The sequence below is a fragment of the Puma concolor genome, chromosome D3, assembly GCF_028749965.1.
Source record: "Puma concolor isolate L17-30 chromosome D3, mPumCon1.1.hap2, whole genome shotgun sequence".
Classification (NCBI taxonomy): domain Eukaryota; kingdom Metazoa; phylum Chordata; class Mammalia; order Carnivora; family Felidae; genus Puma; species Puma concolor.
In genome coordinates this window covers 58,302,117-58,320,404 of record NC_141678.1, presented here as the reverse complement: position 1 = coordinate 58,320,404, position 18,288 = coordinate 58,302,117, and the positions used below count along the sequence as shown (strand labels likewise).

The window sequence follows — 18,288 nt, the reverse complement described above, 5'->3', positions numbered from 1 at the left end:
ATGCAAACATGTAAAATATCTTTTCTCTTTTTCACTAAGGGTCTGTGTTCATATAATGCCATAAATCAAGTTATTAGAACTTTTAAGACAAAACCCCTATAAATTTAGTAGAACACATTTTAAAATTCCAAAAATAAGAATTGATATAGTTCCTAACACAGAAACAGACTGCAAAATGATCTAAAATTATATGATTTCATGTATATGAAAGAGTCTGAATCATTCATGTATGATAGGTAAATGTATCTGTAGTTAAAATTATATTGTTTTAAGTTATAACCTTGTTTTATGTTTCTAAGTTTCATAGGGTTTTATGTACTGTAAAATTGTCCATATTAACCTTTGACAGGTTTATGCTAGTAAAGGAGATTTGGCACCTGAGCAATCTACTTGGAATAAAAACCATGGGTGTCGCTGTTTTTAAATCCTATCTTCCCAAGTTAGTCAGTCAGAGAAAGACAAAAATCATATGACTTCACTCATATGAGGACTTTAAGAGACAAAACAGATGAACATAAGGGAAGGGAAACAAAAATAATATAAAACCAGGGAGGGGGACAAAACAGAAGAGACTCATAAATATGGAGAACAAACTGAGGGTTACTGGAGGGGCTGTGGGAGGGGGGAGGGGCTAAATGGGTAAGGGGCACTAAGGAATCTACTCCTGAAATCATTATTGCACCAAATGCTAACTAATTTGGATGTAAATTATAAAAAATAAAAAATAAAAAATTTTAAAAACAAAGAGCATTAGTAAATAACATAAAACCTCAGGATATATGAAGGTCAAAACTTTCAAGGTCTTAAATTATCTCAACTTTTCATACTGAATTACCATGTATATGATGTTTCCTGTTATTCTTCCATCATTTTGTATTAAAACAAAACAAAACAAAACAATCATGTCTTCCTTTCTCCCTTCTTTGACAACTACAAATACCACCTTATCTTTTGGTGATTCAAAAAATCTTAAACCAATTATATTAACTAAACCATTTTGATTTTTGATAATGGTCTAACATTTGCTCCAATCTTCATTCGCAATAATAATAAATGCTCAAGTCAAATCCTTTTTATAGATCCAACTATGACATCCGTCTAAGTCTTGGACTTATTTACATGCCTTTTCCTTTCCTTTTTAGGTTATCAGACAGATCAGAGGTCAGCAAAATTTTTTTTTAAGTTTACTTATTTATTTTGAGAGAAAGAGAGTGAGCAGGGGAGGGGCAGAGAAAGAGGGAGAAAAAGAGAATTCCTAGCAGTCTCTGCACTGACCCTGGGCTCAAACTCAGCAACCGCAAGATCATGACCTGGGCTGAAGTCAAGAGTCAGACACTCAACCGATTGAGCTACCCAGGTGCCCCAGCAAGCTTTTCTGTAGAGAACCAGAAATAAATATTTTAGGCTATGCGGGCCACAGGGTCTTTGTTGCACCCACCCAGCTTGCAGCTGGAGCCGTAAGAGCAGCTATACATAATACATAAATGAATGGGCAGGGCTAGATTTAGCTGGCACCTACTGGATTTGGCCCATGGCAGTAGTTAACTGACTCCTGAGCTAAGTCGTGGGAAAAATAGGACAAATTGTGCTACTACAATCACCTGAGGTATCTTACTACTTAGGCTGACGAAAAAAAAACACTCATAGCCATGCTGAGTTTAGACTTAGGCACTAAATCCATTAATCTTGATCCAAAGAGTGCTAAAATATAATAGTCCACCGAAATTAGATTTTACTTTTCAGAAAGCCACACATTTGGTTAAGCATATTACCAGATAAATGAGGCCCTAACTGAGGTCAGGCTTTCAAACCTTCTCACCTTGATTCCCTTTCTCACCTTATTTCCCCAACTCACCCCAATTCCACTGGACACAATACTGATTTTGTTGTTGTTGTTGTTCCAGGAAGGCCAAGGCATCATCATCTCCCCCCTACTAAATATAAAGTGGTTTCTGTTTCCCTTATTCTGTTACCAGATACAGTTGAAGGCTGACTTCATGCCCAATTCCCCTTCTCCCTTGCTGCCTTTCACTCTATAAACTGGACAGGTTAAATGCTTACTTTCTCAGCCCTTCTCGCAGCTTAGCATGGCCATATAATAAAGTTCAGGACAATAAATATCTCATGAAAGACTGCCGGTGGTGGGGGCGGGAGGGAAGGGAGGTGAGGGGGCACCAGGGGCAGTACCCTGAGAAAAATTTTACATTTTTTTAAAAAAGGAGCTGGAGTCACAACTGCCAGAATTCCTTCCTCCTCACTTTCTCCCTGCCTTAGAGCAACTCTGATATCTGGAATTAGAGCAAACATTCTACAAGCTGACATTCTGCAACCATTAGAAGAAACTAAGAGAACTGTAGAGATCCAGTGCTGAAAATTTTAAGCCACTGAAACAATGCCAGAAGCCACTTATCTCCAGAGTGGTTACATGGGAAAAAATAGACCCTGTAAAGTGAATTTTTGTTACAAATGAGAATATTCCTAATCTACCTTTTCTTGGAAGTCCTGAGTCACTACTCCTTGCAAGAAGTGAAGGACCCAAAGTGGCTGAGCACAGTTTGTTATAAATTCTGACCAAATGGCACTAACTTTAACCAGGGAGAGAAAAGTAGCAGGAGGAAAATCACAAAAGAGGGTCGAGCCTGAGTTGACAGCCTAGGTACAATAAAGTCAATGAAGGCAAAGAAAAGAGAAAAGCCAAGATGATTATGCAAATGCTAAAGAAACAGAAAGTAAATAACTGGAAAAAGTATACCACTAGATTGTGGGGAAATAAACTTAAAAATGCTCTACTCAGCAAATCAAATCTGAAAATTCTGATTAATTTCTAATGATGTATTCTCACTGTTAGAAGAACAGAAGTTAAGAACTCAGCTTTTACAGTTACATTTTTATGCTTTTCCCCCAGTGAATTAATTTATCTTCACACTTCTATTTCCCTGGTATTCACAAGGGTATAGTTACTGTCCATATATGATTATTTTTGACACTTGAAGAGTCTTTGAAATAATTATTAATGATCAAGTTACTGATGATATTGACAGGAAGGACACTGGTCCCTTCAAGTAGTCATATACTAGGTTAGCTGGCTGATCCATCAGCCTAGTTTTAGGGACAGTCACTTCTCTTATATATCAATGCCACTGCAAAAACACCTAAAGATAAGTAATTCCACCCAGTCGAAAGAAACTTCAGAAACATGCTTATTTTAACTCACATATTCCCTAAAGTACAATTCTTAAGTTGAAAGTTATTTTAGTATCTTACAAATAATGCAGTATTTATATTACACACACACACACACACACACACACCTCTCTCTAGTTCTAGACCCGATAGTCTTCTCCTCCATGAGAATTTTGGTGATGTTATGCTGTAGTGTAAACACCTATCAATTATAACACCTACAAATTACAATGGATTTTTTTATCATTATTTATTATTTTTATGATTTCAGAGTAGAATTCCTTAGGGCTGCCAAAGCTTTAGCTGGAAAGAATACCAAACACAAAGAGGTTTCAGGCTCAACTGCAGTAGTGGAACAGAATTTAGGAAAGTTCCAACACTACATTTTAAAGCCAAACATCTTATTGTCTTTTTTAGTTGACAAATCTGTGCTCCGCAGTGTAACAGCAGCAGCAGAACAGCTGGGTGGCCGTATCAAGCACAAAGGAAGCAACAGCACATGCTGTTAAGTGTCATTTTGATTGCCTAAAAATGGCAGCCCATGCAGATTTATTCCCTGTTATAAATTAGAACAATTATTTCTCTGGAGTTTTACGTTTTCTTCATGAAAGAGTCAAACTCTCTGCACATTAAAAAAGAGGACTTTCAAAAAGGATATCTTCCCTTTCTTTGATGATCAGTTCATTCTGTTCCTCCAACTGCCTGATCTTCTTCTCAAATGATTCCTGCTCAGCTCGGAGTCGTTCTTCTGTCACTTCCTTTTCTTCACTTACTCTGAAAGAAATACAAAAATGGAAAGAAAATGCCTGTGAGGATGAGATAAAATATGTGCATATAGCTGTCATTTACCAAAACTAGATTTCTTCCAGAAGTGTGCTGATTTCTTCAGGGATACTCTTCAGGGATACTCTTCAGTATCTTCAGGGATACTCTTTGCTTTTTCTTTTTTGTTTTTTTAAATTAACCTTTCATGAGGCAATCGTGCATACCTTTGTAATAAAATATGAACATGATTTTTATATCAAAAATGTTCCCAGTCATCAGAAGTATCTTAAATGTGGAAAGTCCTAAATAGAAAATAGGCTCCCAGTTGCAACCAGGACAGAAAATATTCAATTTTTAAAACACAGTTTCATTTCTTATCAAAACAGGCACAATCACTTTATTTTGATTCGGATCTTTTTAATATTTTTATATAAATCCTGTCAATGAAATAAACAATCTATATATCTCTTAAACACTTCATTAAATATACATAGGCAATTTTACTCTTTTCCTTGGAACTGATACCTTGCATTCCTCAGTAGCATATAAATAACTAGACTGGAATAAAAAGAGGGTATTAACTTAAAAAAAAGGTTTACATTACAATTATTCTTAGTACAAAAAGAATTAAAAAGTGTTAAAAAAAAAAAACTGACCAAAAAAAATCTGTATCCTTAATGTTTAACTGAAAAGTATTCCAACTCAATCCTACCAGAAAGAGGTGATGGTTTCTGACAAGAGCAGAGGGAGGAAATCATTTAAAAACCCCAATTAATCAGCAACAACATTAAAACTTATCTTAGTTTTTTTTTTAATGTTTGTTTATTTTTGAGAGAGAGAGAGAGAGAGAGACAGAGCAGGAGTGGGGTAGGGGCAGAGGGAAAGAGAGAGACACAGAATCTGAAGTGGGCTCCGGGCTTTGAGCTGTCAGCACAGAGCTCGAGCACAGGGCTTGAACCCACAAACCTTGAGATCATGACCTGAGCAGAAGTTGGATGCTTAACCGACTGAGCCACCCAGGAACCACCCCCACCCTCTTTTTAAAAAAATTTTTAAAAATGTTTATTTATTTTTGAGAGAGACACACACAGCAGGTGTGGGGGAGGGGCAGTGAAAACTTATCTTAAAACGACAGCCCTAATTTTCATGTTACTCTGTGCACAGAGATGTTAGCCCTGAGTTCTGCTACTGGTGCTTATTCCTCCAAAACATTTATCCTACAAGATCATACAGCAATATGTGTAAGTGAGATCCACAGGGATTCCTTTGGGCTCCTAAATTTACTTCCTTCTAGACCCCCGCTCTACTTGAAATCAATGAGATAACAGAATGAAAATTAGAATTTTGAATGTTTGAGTTGATTGCATCTCATCTTTGAATAATTTGTGTGAAAGTGCACGACACACAATAGTGTACAAAAAAATAGGTTTATTTCTTCTTCCTCATCATGACATTAAAATCATTTTCCCAACTCCTATTATTCATGCTCAGCATACTATTGGGCCCATGAATGGGATTCAGGCCCTTCCTTCTATGAGGGTAATCTCTAAAATTGATTACAAGTACAAGGAATCCAGACAACTAAACAAATAAACACAAGATGACGATTTATCCTCTGGTCTCAGGTTAACTTGCCTCCATTGTTGCCATCCCTTTCCAGGGCCTTCCCCTTTGTTGTCGTCACTGTCAAGCACACTTGCACTATCTTTCACAGTAATCCCGCCACCTCTCAGTTTTTCTAGAATTGTCAAACATTTGAACCATTAACTATTTCTACCACCCAAATTTTCAATCTGTCAACCAGCTTCTGAAACATTTTTGTCAAAAAACGGTTCCAAATCAGGTAAACTCCCAAGGTATAAAGTAGAAAATCATGTATACATGGAGACATTGGAAAACTGTGCTTATTTCTCTGAACATCATTATTCTTCCTCATAAAGAAAAAAAGCTAGACTAGATCAGGCATTTTTTAAAATTCTCTTGAGCTAAAGTTCTATTATTTCCTTCGCTATACTCTAAATATCCTGATACTGTATATGTGTCCTTCATAAACATGGAGAGCATTTGTAAAGGAATAAGAAAGAAGTTCTCAAACATTTGGTTAAGGTACAAGGAATACAATACTATAATCTAGGCAAAAGTTATAGCCATAGGATGAGAGAAAGTAGATTAAGAGAAATATTAAAAAGGTAGAATGCCAAATTTACCTTAACATTAAACTAAACAAAGACATTATCTCTAGAGCCTGCCAGGTCAGAACATATAGGTATTTACCAACATTTACTTACTTCCTTTGTCAGATCTGAAGGAGATCCATGAAAAGTCTAAGGATCAGTAAGGGCAGAAATGCTTATACATATGTCTCATAATGCCAGAGCCCACAATAAGCTTTCCCCAAAACTTAAGGTACTCTATGCAGAAAAATCACTCTTCGAAATTTAGGAGTACGTTTGATAAAATGTGTTGCTATACTACTTAAACAGGGCTTTTTCATTTTAATCTTTTCTGTTTGCTGCTATGATAAGACTACTCTTTAGCAATTATTATGCTCTGGAAGACTATACACTTAAGCTGTGTTAAGCACAAAGGACAACACTTCTTCTCTAGGCCTATCTAAAGATATGTACGGCTTCTTTGTGGCCTATTAACCTAGTTAATATGAGCACATATATTAATACAACCTTTAAGTGCAGAGGAATTACCAATAAAACAGCCTCCAGATTTGATACCCACTCTGAAATCTGTCTTCTTGTTTAATTTATGTTCAATAATATTTCCCTTGAGGAATACATACAAGAAAATATCTGGTATCATGATCTACATTTTTCATCAAAGCATTCACAGACCACAAAGTAACATAAAAAGACCTAATCCTTTATCTCATGTGGAGTATAGCAATAAGTTAATTAAGAAAATGTGAATCTAAACATAGGGAAGGGAAATATTTGACTAATAGGATTAAAAAGTTACAACTGGACAAGAGAATAGTCCCAGTGTGGTTTGTTAATTATTAACAAGGAGGACAACAGTCTGTTCATGAAGAAATCACCATTTTTGGCATTTATTTAACACCTCAGAGTATTCCTTAAAAACTTCCACAAAATAGGGGCACCTGGGTGGCTCAGTTGGTTAAGAGTCCAACTTCAGCTCAGGTCGTGATCGCACTATTCCTGAGTTCCAGCCCCACATCAGGCTGTGCTGACAGCCAGAGCCTGGAGCCTGTTTTGGCTTCTATGTCTCCCTCTCTCTCCCTCTCTCTCCCTCTCTCTCTGCCCCTCCCCTGTTCACACTCTATCTCTCTCTCTCACAAATAAACATTAAAAAAATTTTTTTAAACCTCCACAAAATGTACTCTTATCTATCAATAGAAAATAATTTATATCCTTAGATAATGAAGGATATTCATTATCCTTCATATTCTTCACGGTTGAACTGAAAATTGTGCCAAAAGTACTTAATTTCTTCAAAGTCTTACATTTCAGCTTAAACATCGCTGCATATTTTGTATTTTCCCATATAAAACAATATTTTCTGTTTTAATATAAAACGTTTTCCCACACTCATCTATTCTTCATTTTCTAAAAGCTGATTTTTTAGTAAAAGATTTATTTTCTGGTTTTGCATAACCTTGGTGTTCTTCCGTATTCTCCAGGAATGGGTACTTTTACATTAATGTGAAAGACAAGGTCAAGGCAGCAAAGCTTCTATTTTAAAGAGAATTACAGCTCATCGAATGGTCAACCAGATAAATTTCTTGCCCTGTTTAATGTCTTGTGTTTGGAAGCTGGGGATGTGGGTTCTAATTTATAAATTCTGTATATCAACCTGGTAAGCTTTAGAGAAGGAAAGAACAGATTTCATAGGACATCTGGCAAACAGAAAGAGACATACTGTTTTCAAACTGAAGTAAACACCAAGTGGGGAAAAAAGCTATCATCATTAAAAATATTTCAGTGCAATTACCTTAAGGCCATCTTTACAAATTTTAACATTTGGCTGTTATTTTATTTTTTTATTTATTAAAGTAATTTTTAAATGTTTACTTTTGAGAGGGGTGGGTGAGGAAGGGTTGAGAGAGAGGAGGATAGAAGATCCGAAGCAGGCTCCGCACTGTCAGTGCAGAACTTGATGTGGGGCTCAAACTCATGAACCATGAGATCATGGCCTGAGCGGAAAGTGGACACTTAACCGACTGAGCCACTCAGGTACGTTGGCTGTTATTTTAAATGTACCGTCTGAAGGAACACAGGTGCTTTAAGAAATCAGAGACATACCAAGCTATGTCAAAAGGGCTCTGAGAACAACAGAGTAATATCAAATGAACACAGATGCACAAATCCTCAACAAAATGCTAGCAAACAGAATCCAGAAACATAACAAAAAGATTATACATCGTGGCCAAATGGGATTGATCCCAGGAATTAAAAGTTGGTTTAACACTCAAATATCAATTAATTTAATACACCATATCAATACATTAAACAAAACCCACATGATTATCTAAGTAGATGTGGAAAAGTGCTCGAAAAAATCCAACCATGATTCATGATTAAAAAAATAATAACTCAAAAAACAGAAAGACAAGGGAACTTCCTCAACCTAAAAATATACTATTTATGAAAAGCCCACATCTAATATACCATATCTAATTGGAAAAGACTGAATGCTTTCCCTCTATGATCATGAATAAGACAAAGATGTCTGGTCTCGCCACTTCAGTTCATGTTGTACTAGAGATTATAGCTAGGGAAATTAATTAGGAAAAAAGAAATAAAAAGCATATAGATCCTAAAAGTAGTAAAACCATCTCTATTGCACATGACATGCTTCTAGATATAGAAAATCTAAAAAGTCCACTAAAACACTACAAAAATTAATGAAGGAGTTCAGCAGGGTTACAGGATACATGATCAATGTACAAAAATCAAATATATGTTTATATACTAGAAGTAAGTAACTCCCAAAAGAAATCAAGGAAACAATTCCGACTACATTTGCGTCAAGAAAAATCAAGTATAAAGGAATAAATTCAGCAGGATTTTTCAACACTTGTTCACTGAAAACTAAAAAACATTATTAAAATAAATTAAAGACCTAAATAAATGGAAAGGCATTCCATGTTCATGACTGGAAGACAATATTGTTAGGATTACCCTTCAGATTCAACTCAATCTTTTTCAAAATCTTGGCTGGCTTACTTGCAAAAATTGACAAGCTGACCCAACTACAGAAGTCATCTGGAAATGAAAGGGACCCAGAATATCTAAAATATTCCTGAAAAAGGAGAAAAACATGGAGAACCCATACTTTCCAATTTTAAAACTTAGTACAAACCTATAGTAATCATGACAGTGTAGTACTTGCATGAAGATGGATGTAGAGAACAATGGAATATAAATAAATATTCACCTTCAATATGGTACCTTGATTTTTCAACCAGGATACCAACAAAATCGAAGAGAAAGAATAGTCTTTTCAACAAATGGCGCTGGTACAACTTCCTATCCATACGCAAAAGAATAAAATTGGGCCCTTACCTCATGCCACATAAAAAAATTAACACTTCCTGAATCAAAGACTAAAATGTAAGAGCTAAAACTATAAACTCCTGGAAGAAAAAAAATGTATACATCTTTGTGATCTTGGATTAGGCAATGGCTTCTAAGATACCTAGGACATCAAAAAACAATCTACAAAAGAAAAACAGACTTCATCAAAATTAAAAACTTTTGTGTTTCAAATGACGCCATCAAAAAAGTGAAAAACAATGCACAGAATGGATAAAAATTTTCAAAATAATATATCTGATAAGGGACTTGAATACAGTATATAAAAAACTCCAAAAACTCAACACTAAAAAGACAACCCAATTTATTTTGAAAAAAACTTTTAATGTTTATTTATTTTTCAGAGAGAGACAGAGCATGAGTGGGGGAGGAGGAGAGAGAGAGACGGAGACACAGAATCCAAAGCAGGTTCCAGGCTCTGAGCTGTCAGCACAGAACCTGACACAGGGTTCGAACCCACGAACCATGATATCATGACCTGAGCTGAAGTCGGATGCTTAACTGACTGAGCCACCCAGGCACCCCAAAAGACAACCCAATTTAAAGTATCTGAATAGACACTGCTTCAAAGAAGAAACACAAATAGCCAAAAAGGACATGAAAAGTTGTTCAACATCATTAGCCGTTAGGTAAATGCAAATCAAAACAATTAGACAGCACTTCAAAACCACTACAAAAACATAATTGAAAAGACAGATAATAACAAATGTTGACAAAGCTGCGGAGAAACTGGAACCCTCATAGATTGCAGGTAGGAATGTAAAATGATGCAGCCACTTTGGAAAGTAGTCTGGCAGCTCCTCAAAAAGTTAAACATAGAGTTACCATATGACTCAGCAATTCCGCTCCTAATACACCCAAGAGAAATGAAAATACATGTTCACATAAAACTTTTATACAAATGTTTATAGCTATTATTCATAAGAGCCAGAAAATAGAAACAACCCAAATGTCTACATCAAGTGATAAATGGGTCAGCTAAATAATAAAAATGCATATTGTTTTTAAAACGCTAAGAATAAAACACATTTTCCAAGGAACAAAGCATAAAAGATAGTATAATTATGTAATGCCTAAAATGGTGGGATATCTGATCATTTATATTCATGTTTAAATGTGCACCTCAAAAAAGTTAGCATTCTAATAGTCATTTGTTACTGTTCTTTTAATGTTTATTCATTTATTTTGAGAGAACACTCGCACGCACACACACACACACGCGCGCGCGTGCACATACACACGTGAGCTAGGGAGGGGCAGAGAGAAGGAGAGAATCCCAAGCAGGCCCTGCACTGTCAGCGCAGAGCCCAAATGGGGGCCTATCTCACAAACCATGAGACCATGACCTGAGCTGAAATCAAGAGACAGCTTAACCAACAGCTACCCAGGCCCACCACTCACTAGTCACTTCTTTTTAGTTCAAGTATATACTCATTTCATGAAGTAGCTCTAATCTTAATACTAAAATCTGGCAAAGACATAGAAAACAAAAATTAGGGTCCAATCTATCTAATAAATATAGCTGAAAAAAAAAACCCAAAACAATTATTAGCAAAGCAAATCCAAAGATCCAGAAAGATAATACATCCAAGTAGAGTTTATCCCAGGAAAGCAGGACTTCTGTAAGAGTTGAAAATTGATGTAATTCACCATGTTAAGAGAATAAAGGAGAAATCTTAAATGCTCATCTATAAATGCAGGGAAGCACTTGTCAAAATTCAACCTATTCACAATAAAAACCTCTACAATCTAGGGACTGACGGAATTTCTTCAATCTAATAAAGAGCATCTATAAAAACCTATAGTTATTATAGCTATAAGGATGGAAAAAAGAATGCTATCCCTAACCTTGTACTTAAAACATGAATGTCAGCTATTACTCCTTCTATTTAATACTGACTGGAGCTCTTAGCCAGTCCAATAAGGTAAGAAAAGAAAGTAAAATGCAAAGAAAGAAGGAAGTAAATTTTTATGTGCAGATAATATGTATGTATGTATGTATGTATGTGTGTATGTAGAAAATATTAAGGAATCTATGGAAAATATATTAGCACAAGTAAATTTAGGAAAATCACAATGTTATTATGGTAGCTAGCCTGTAAAATGGGTCCCAGTGATCCCATCTCCTGGTATTCATATCCTTGTTTAATCCCTTCCCCTTGAATGGACCTAGTGACTCTCAAAACTGACTGGATGTCACTTCTGAGATTAGATTATAAAAGATAGGGACTTCTGTCTTGATTACTCTTGCTCACTCTGGTAGAAGCCAGTTGCCTAGTCATAAACTACCACATGGAGAAGCCTTTGAAACAAGGAATGGAGGGAGGCCTTCGGCCAACAGCCAGTAAGGAACTGAAAAAAGCAGTGTCAGAAAGATATTACTGGAAATTGAAGAAAGGGGAAGCATTGCATATGGTAGCAGGGAGTGTACCGACATTTTTAGTAATGTGGAAAGTAGGAAATGGGCCTAATGAAGTGGGCCACAAAAATATCCAAGGAGATTTCCAAGTGTTGAAGGTGCTGCCTGGTTTCTTCCTGGTGCTTGTGGTGAATTGGGAGGAGAAAAGATAAATTCAAGGCAAGACAATATTAAACCAAAATGAATCAGGATTTCTCAACCTTTCCAAATAGCAAACATGATAAAAGTAAGACACGTATTCAAAATAAATTTCAAATCCAAGACACTACCTGGAAAAACAAGCTGTAGAGATAAAGTCAGGGGTGTAACTTGTTAAGACCTTAGAAAGATCAAAATTGATGCAAGAGAGTCATACAAAAGGCACTGTGAAAAGATTAAGACTGGGCCTCGCCAATCCTCTCAAACAATAGGGTCTCTATTAAAAAAAGAAAGAAAGAAAGAAAGAAAGAAAGAAAGAAAGAAAGAAAGAAAGAAAGAAAGAAAGAAAGAAAGAAAGAAAGAAAAAAAGAAAGAAAGAAAGAAAGAAAAAGAAAGAAAGAAAGAAAGAAAGAAAAAAGATCTCTAGTATTTTAAATGGCGAATATTTTGTGATAATGTTAGGCAGCCATAGATAATACAGATTTTAACATATTAATCAGTTATTTTAAATTCCTCATCAGATCATTCCAACTGCATCTGCTTCTGTTGCTTTGCCTCTTTTCACATTTTCCCTGGTCTTTTCAAATGCTCAGAATTTTATTGACATCTGGATATCTTGGAGAGGTCAGTAAAAAGACTGAGGCAAATAATTTCTATACTTGAAAATGGGCAGACCTTCCCTTTGGTTAGGTTTTCAGTGCAGGAATTGTTTATTTAATCAGAAGTTAGGCAGTTTTGATGTTTACTGTTGCAGTGGCTACCCTCCAAGCAGCAGAGGCTTCAAATTCCCCTAGGTATAACTTCTTTTCAAGTGGACCAGATGTTTTTCTCAGTGTCTGCTGTACCCTTGGCTCTGTGTCTTCCATCCTAGGGGGTTTGTGTTTTGTGAGTTTCTTTCTCATCACTATTCAACTGTTACTTTTACTAGACACTGGTTAGCCTGTTGGTGGGGATCTGGGTTGGGGTGGAGTTCTCCGTTATTCTAATTAGAGCTGTGCTAATTGGAATGTTAGCCGGTTTAAAAGTGTTCCTCTCTCTCCTCTATATTGTAGTTCTGAAACTGCAATTCTGAGATGTAACCCTGTAATCCCCTGAGGTTATTTTCCCCCACCCCCAGCTTCAGTGGTTTCTACCAGTGCCCTAAGGACTACAGTTTATGGTACTCCCCCTTTCTGACCTTATGGGTTTTGCTACATAGGAGAGATACAAAAGCAGGACCTAGGACACATTTGTGTCCTTTCCATAGCAACCGTTGTTCCCCTCTCCCAGGCCTACACCAAGAGAAATGCTTTATCAGGGCTCTCATCAAGTAGGGCTTATGGAGAAAACGTCTGCAAGACAGTTCAAGCTCCATCTATATTTGATGCTCCAGAGGGCTCCCCACTCTCTCCTGCCCACATTTGCTCTCCATGAATTTGTTACCTATTGCAGCTGAAATGTCCTTACCCACTGCCAGCCGTGCCTGCCCCAGGTAAGCTAGTGCTCACACTTCATCTTTCCCTGTACGCACATGTCTCTCTTGAGATTTCAGGTTATGGTTGCTTTGCAAATTGAGCTCTTTGATTGTTTCAAGAAATGTCCTGAGTTTGTTTCACATTGGTTTCACCTTTCTTGCTTTCTTTCCTTGCCTCTTCTTTTTTTCCTTTTATAATATAAGGTTAGGAGCAACATCCTCTACAGTCACTTAGACCTACCTACATAATCATTTATATGTACTTACATATTTATTTCATTTTGCTTTTATTAAAATAATTCAACAGGAGGCAATTAGACTGAGGTGGCTTTAATGCCTTACCAGCCTAAGTAAGCAAACCAAAATTTACACCTATAATGCCTCAAGGTTAAGAAATCAAAACCTAAGAACAATCCATCTGGAACAGCCACCTAGCCATTCCCAAATAAGGCAATGGCTTATCTTAACGCCTGGCAAATACTTTCCCTGACTGCTTCCACCTGTTCTCTGTAAAAGTCTCTCCCCTAGCTCCTATTGGTGGAGGGTTCCTAATACTTCTGGTTCTAGGCTGCCTGATTTGAATTGATTTTTGCTAAAACTGAGTCTTAAAAATGTAGTATGCCTCAGTTTATTTTTTAATGCTCTTATTTTACTAACATGCCCTCCCAATTTTCAAAGATGGAAAAACTTTAACAACATAAATGACCACAGTATTAAATGATAACCCACAGAACTACTATAATATTTATTAATGTTAAAAGTAAACTGATGCATATAACATTATGCCATGCATAAGGGGAAAGAATGCTATAGAAAAATTAACCTCTTTTAGGAAGCAGTATCTGGCCAGAAGAACCATTAAAAAGACTGTCGAGTGTATGCTAGTCACTTAAAAAAACATTCTTTGAATTGTAGAGTTCAGAATAGACAATGTGAAAATGAATTTTGGCATACTAACTGTTCTGCAGGGTCACGATACATTGAAGTTCAAAGACTGCCTTTCTACCTAAAGTGAAAAGTTCCTTATCTCGTCTTGAAACATTACACCATCCAACATAAATACTATTTATGCGAAAAAAAAAAAAAAATTCACAGAGGCTTCAAACAGGAAAGCATAAAAGCCCCTGAAAAATTAAAGTCTAATTTTCTTATTATACTGCAATGTACATTTAATTACGACCAAAAAATTATGATTAGTTTCAAAAAATAAAAGACCAGAATAAATATAAAATAATAATGATCTACTCATTTTACAATGGGAAACTAATGGCGCTACACTTTCTATTTTTCTTCTAAGAAATGGCAAGTAGAAATAGCAAACTGTCCTCTGGGAAAAATCAAAGTATCTGAGCTTAAAAAAGAACCCTGTCCTCAAATGAGTTAGTGCACAAGTATGCACTGGGGAACCATGCATTATTTGACACTGTAGGCATAGGACATGAAATAGAGGGGGGTTTTTTAGGCTTCTTAGAACATGGCTCATATACATCAAAAACTGCAATTGTAGCCAAGATTATTTTTAAACTTTTTTTTCCTTTAAAGACTATGGGACAGTGTACTTTCTGCATTAGTCTATGGTACCCCTCCCCATCTTAAAAAGTTTCAATAAAAAAATGCATATCCATATATAAAGAACTGTCACCATCTTTCAGCAGAAACTACAATATTTTGCAAAGCCATTCATTTTTCAAGTCCCCATAAAATGACACTCCTTTTCCCATCTATGCAAACAATTCATTAATTCTACTGTAAAAGACTTTCTGAGGTCACTTAATTCAGCAATCTTGAACCAAAAAAATTCTCTCTTATCCTAATACCTCCTAGAAAGATCAATCAATATTCCACTTATCCTTCTGCAAATGTAAATCAATGCCGGACACCTCAGGGAAACCCCTTCATTTACTTGAAACCCATATATCAAGTCATGTCTTACACTCTCCTCCACAAACTAAATAATTCATAACACTCCTAATTTATCTCTGTGGTATCTATTTTCCAATAGCTTGTAAATTTGGATTTGTATTTTTATTCTATTCTTTTATCAGTGTACTTAACAGAAGTGAAAAAGTTCCCTGTGCATATACAGATTATTAAGGACACATCTAAAGATTATTAAAAACTTACACCAGTTTTTTCTCTTTTTTAATCTACTTGTTTCCTTGCCAAATAGCACAATATTGCTTGCTCATGTTCAGGTTAAATTTAACTATGAACCATGTATTTTTCTTTATGTACTGGGCCTAACCAGTGAGTCTGTCTCTAAAATGAATTTCTAATTTATTTTTATCCTTAGACATATAATAACCTGTACTTGTCACTACTGTCTTTTATCCTGTTTCAATGAATCCATTTTCCAACCTATTATGCCAACTCTGAATTTTATTTATATCTTCTATTAACATTTATTCTTGTTTAAAAATATCAATAAATCTTATAGGCATCTTTTTGATTCTTTCATCCATAGCACCAACAAAGATATTGACTATAAAGGACCTCACAGCTAGATTTTTAATGGATCCCTCCAAGATATAGATAAGCCAGTCTTGGAATTTAAACACATAGGATTTTCCACTAACATTTTTAAAGCTGAGGCCATGTGTTTATTTAAAAAAAAAAAAAAAAGCCTATGCTTTTTAAAGGGTGCTTTTCACCTCAAAGGCACCATTTTAAAGAAGCTACAGTATCATTTTACCTTTATATTGTATGTCACCTTGTAATTGAAAAACATGCTATTTGTTTTGCATATTGTGCTGAGAGCTAGTGAACGTGATTTTGAAAATATGCTGTTAATGATCAGTTTGAGGTGCTAAAACACTCTCAGTGACTTCTCCCCTAAGTTAATGTTAATAGATCTGCGTAATATCTGAAATTCTTTAAATATGCTATACTTAAATAGATCATAGGACTACATAAGGTTTTCCAAATCTTATGACACTTTCTGCATTTGGTTTGACCTTTATCACAACTGAAGCAATCTTCATTCTTTATACCTAATTTTTACTGGAAAACCTTGAATGAAAACAACTTTTAAAACTTCAGCCTCCTAATAATCCCCTATTAATACTCTTTAAATCATTTTCTATTTATTCAAAAGTCTCTTAGTTAAAAAAGCCATGTACCAGAGAAGGTACATAGGACAGAAAAGAAACAGATGTCTTACCTTATATGACATGATTTGGAAAGCAAAGTATACAACAAATTTAAAACAGTGTGTTTATTTATGAACAAGGAAATATATCTAACTATCCTTTACTCAAAGAGAAAACTTTTTTCTCTTCTCAAATGAAAGTTGACCTTTAATTTTCCCTTTTTCTTCTTCATTTTCCACTTTCCTTCTTCTTCCTGAACAATTAATTGACGTGGGGCAGAGTCAGAATCAGAGTGAGATCCGGAGGACACAAGGACACACTGTGCACAAGGAGAACACACCGTGCACAAGGTCTGCCCAGTAGGATGTCAGTGGCCAAGCAGATTGAGAAGGGCGTCAACACATGACAGGTAGTCCAGCATGGGTGTTATAGCCTCAGTGAAATGAGAAGAGCATCTATGTGGAAGACTGCCAGGCATGGGTATAAGCATTTGAAGTGGGTATCCTTGTTAAGACGGTAGGAAGGACCCCCATGGAGATTCAGAGCCCAAGTGTGGTGAGGAAGGGTCTATGCAAGGCTTGAGAGTAGGTGTTAGTATAGAATAGCCCACAAAGAGTGAAGAGAACACACAAAAACGGTTAACTTTTATAGATTATCAGGGTCCAAGGAAGATGAGAAAGACATACACTTATAGTATCGGAGCTCAGGCAGAACGAGAAGGGTTATCCTCAAGAAGGGGCAAGCTGGTAATGTCAGAGCCTGAGGGTGGGTGAGGAGGGTATCTACACAAGGGAGAAGACCAACATGGAGGTCAGAGCCAGAGAAGGGTTAGAAGAACATAACTGCAAAGGGGGAGCCTGGTGTGGGTGTCAAGGCCTAAGCAGATGAAACAGGATATCCAAATAGTAGGGACAGCCCAACATGAAGACTCAGAACCAGAATGGAGTGAGGAGGGCATTAAGGCAGAGTTTGGCCCAGACTGGTGTGCTAAAATATAAGCAGGGAGAAGAGGGCATCCATGAGAGGGGGACTGGTGAACTAGAATGGGGAGTAAGAGCTCAAGCAGGATAAAGAAGGCTTCTGTGCAGAATGAGTAGCAGCAGAGGGGGAGGATTAGTTACATGGAGGTAATTAAACAACAACAAAAAATTAAACATATTAAATATGAAATCAGATTGCCCAATGTCAGCTAGGAAAGTTATAATAACATTTTCTCAAGCACTCACAAACATTTATGAATATCAACCATACCTTGGGTCATGAAATAATTTTTTTTTTTCTAATTTAAAATTCTGGCCAGAATAGGACCAAACTAGAAATCAATAATAGAAAGATAAGAGGAAAATCTCCACTTGGAACACTTGGAAATTATAAAATCCTGTTCTAAATAAAGCCATGGGTCAAAAAGGAAGTCTCAAAGGTAATTTTTAAAATATATACATACTGAATGCAAATGAAAACAAAATCTATGTAGAATGCATATTCTGTAATGAGAGGGAAGATTATAGAACTACATGCTGACAGTAAAAGAGGAATGGTCTCTATAGTCTTATGTTTATAGTTTAAGAACCTAGAAAAAGAACAAAATAGATCCAAAGCAACAAGAGAGAAGGAAATAAGAGCAAAAATCAATAAAATTGAAAACACGAAAAATAGATAAACTCAATGAAACAT

At 36.0% G+C, this 18,288-nt stretch overlaps 1 protein-coding gene across 8 annotated transcripts in view; it reads right to left on the bottom strand.

The window, feature by feature from the left end:
• KIAA1328 (KIAA1328 ortholog) overlaps positions 1–18,288 on the bottom strand; it is a 361,755-nt gene that overhangs the window by 312,045 nt on the left and 31,422 nt on the right. For all 8 annotated transcript variants that reach the window (XM_086682787.1, XM_086682788.1, XM_086682785.1 and 5 more), the window contains one exon: positions 3,842–3,957. In XM_086682787.1, the coding sequence (XP_086538913.1) occupies positions 3,842–3,957 (116 nt within the window). The remainder of the gene's footprint in view (positions 1–3,841; positions 3,958–18,288) is intronic.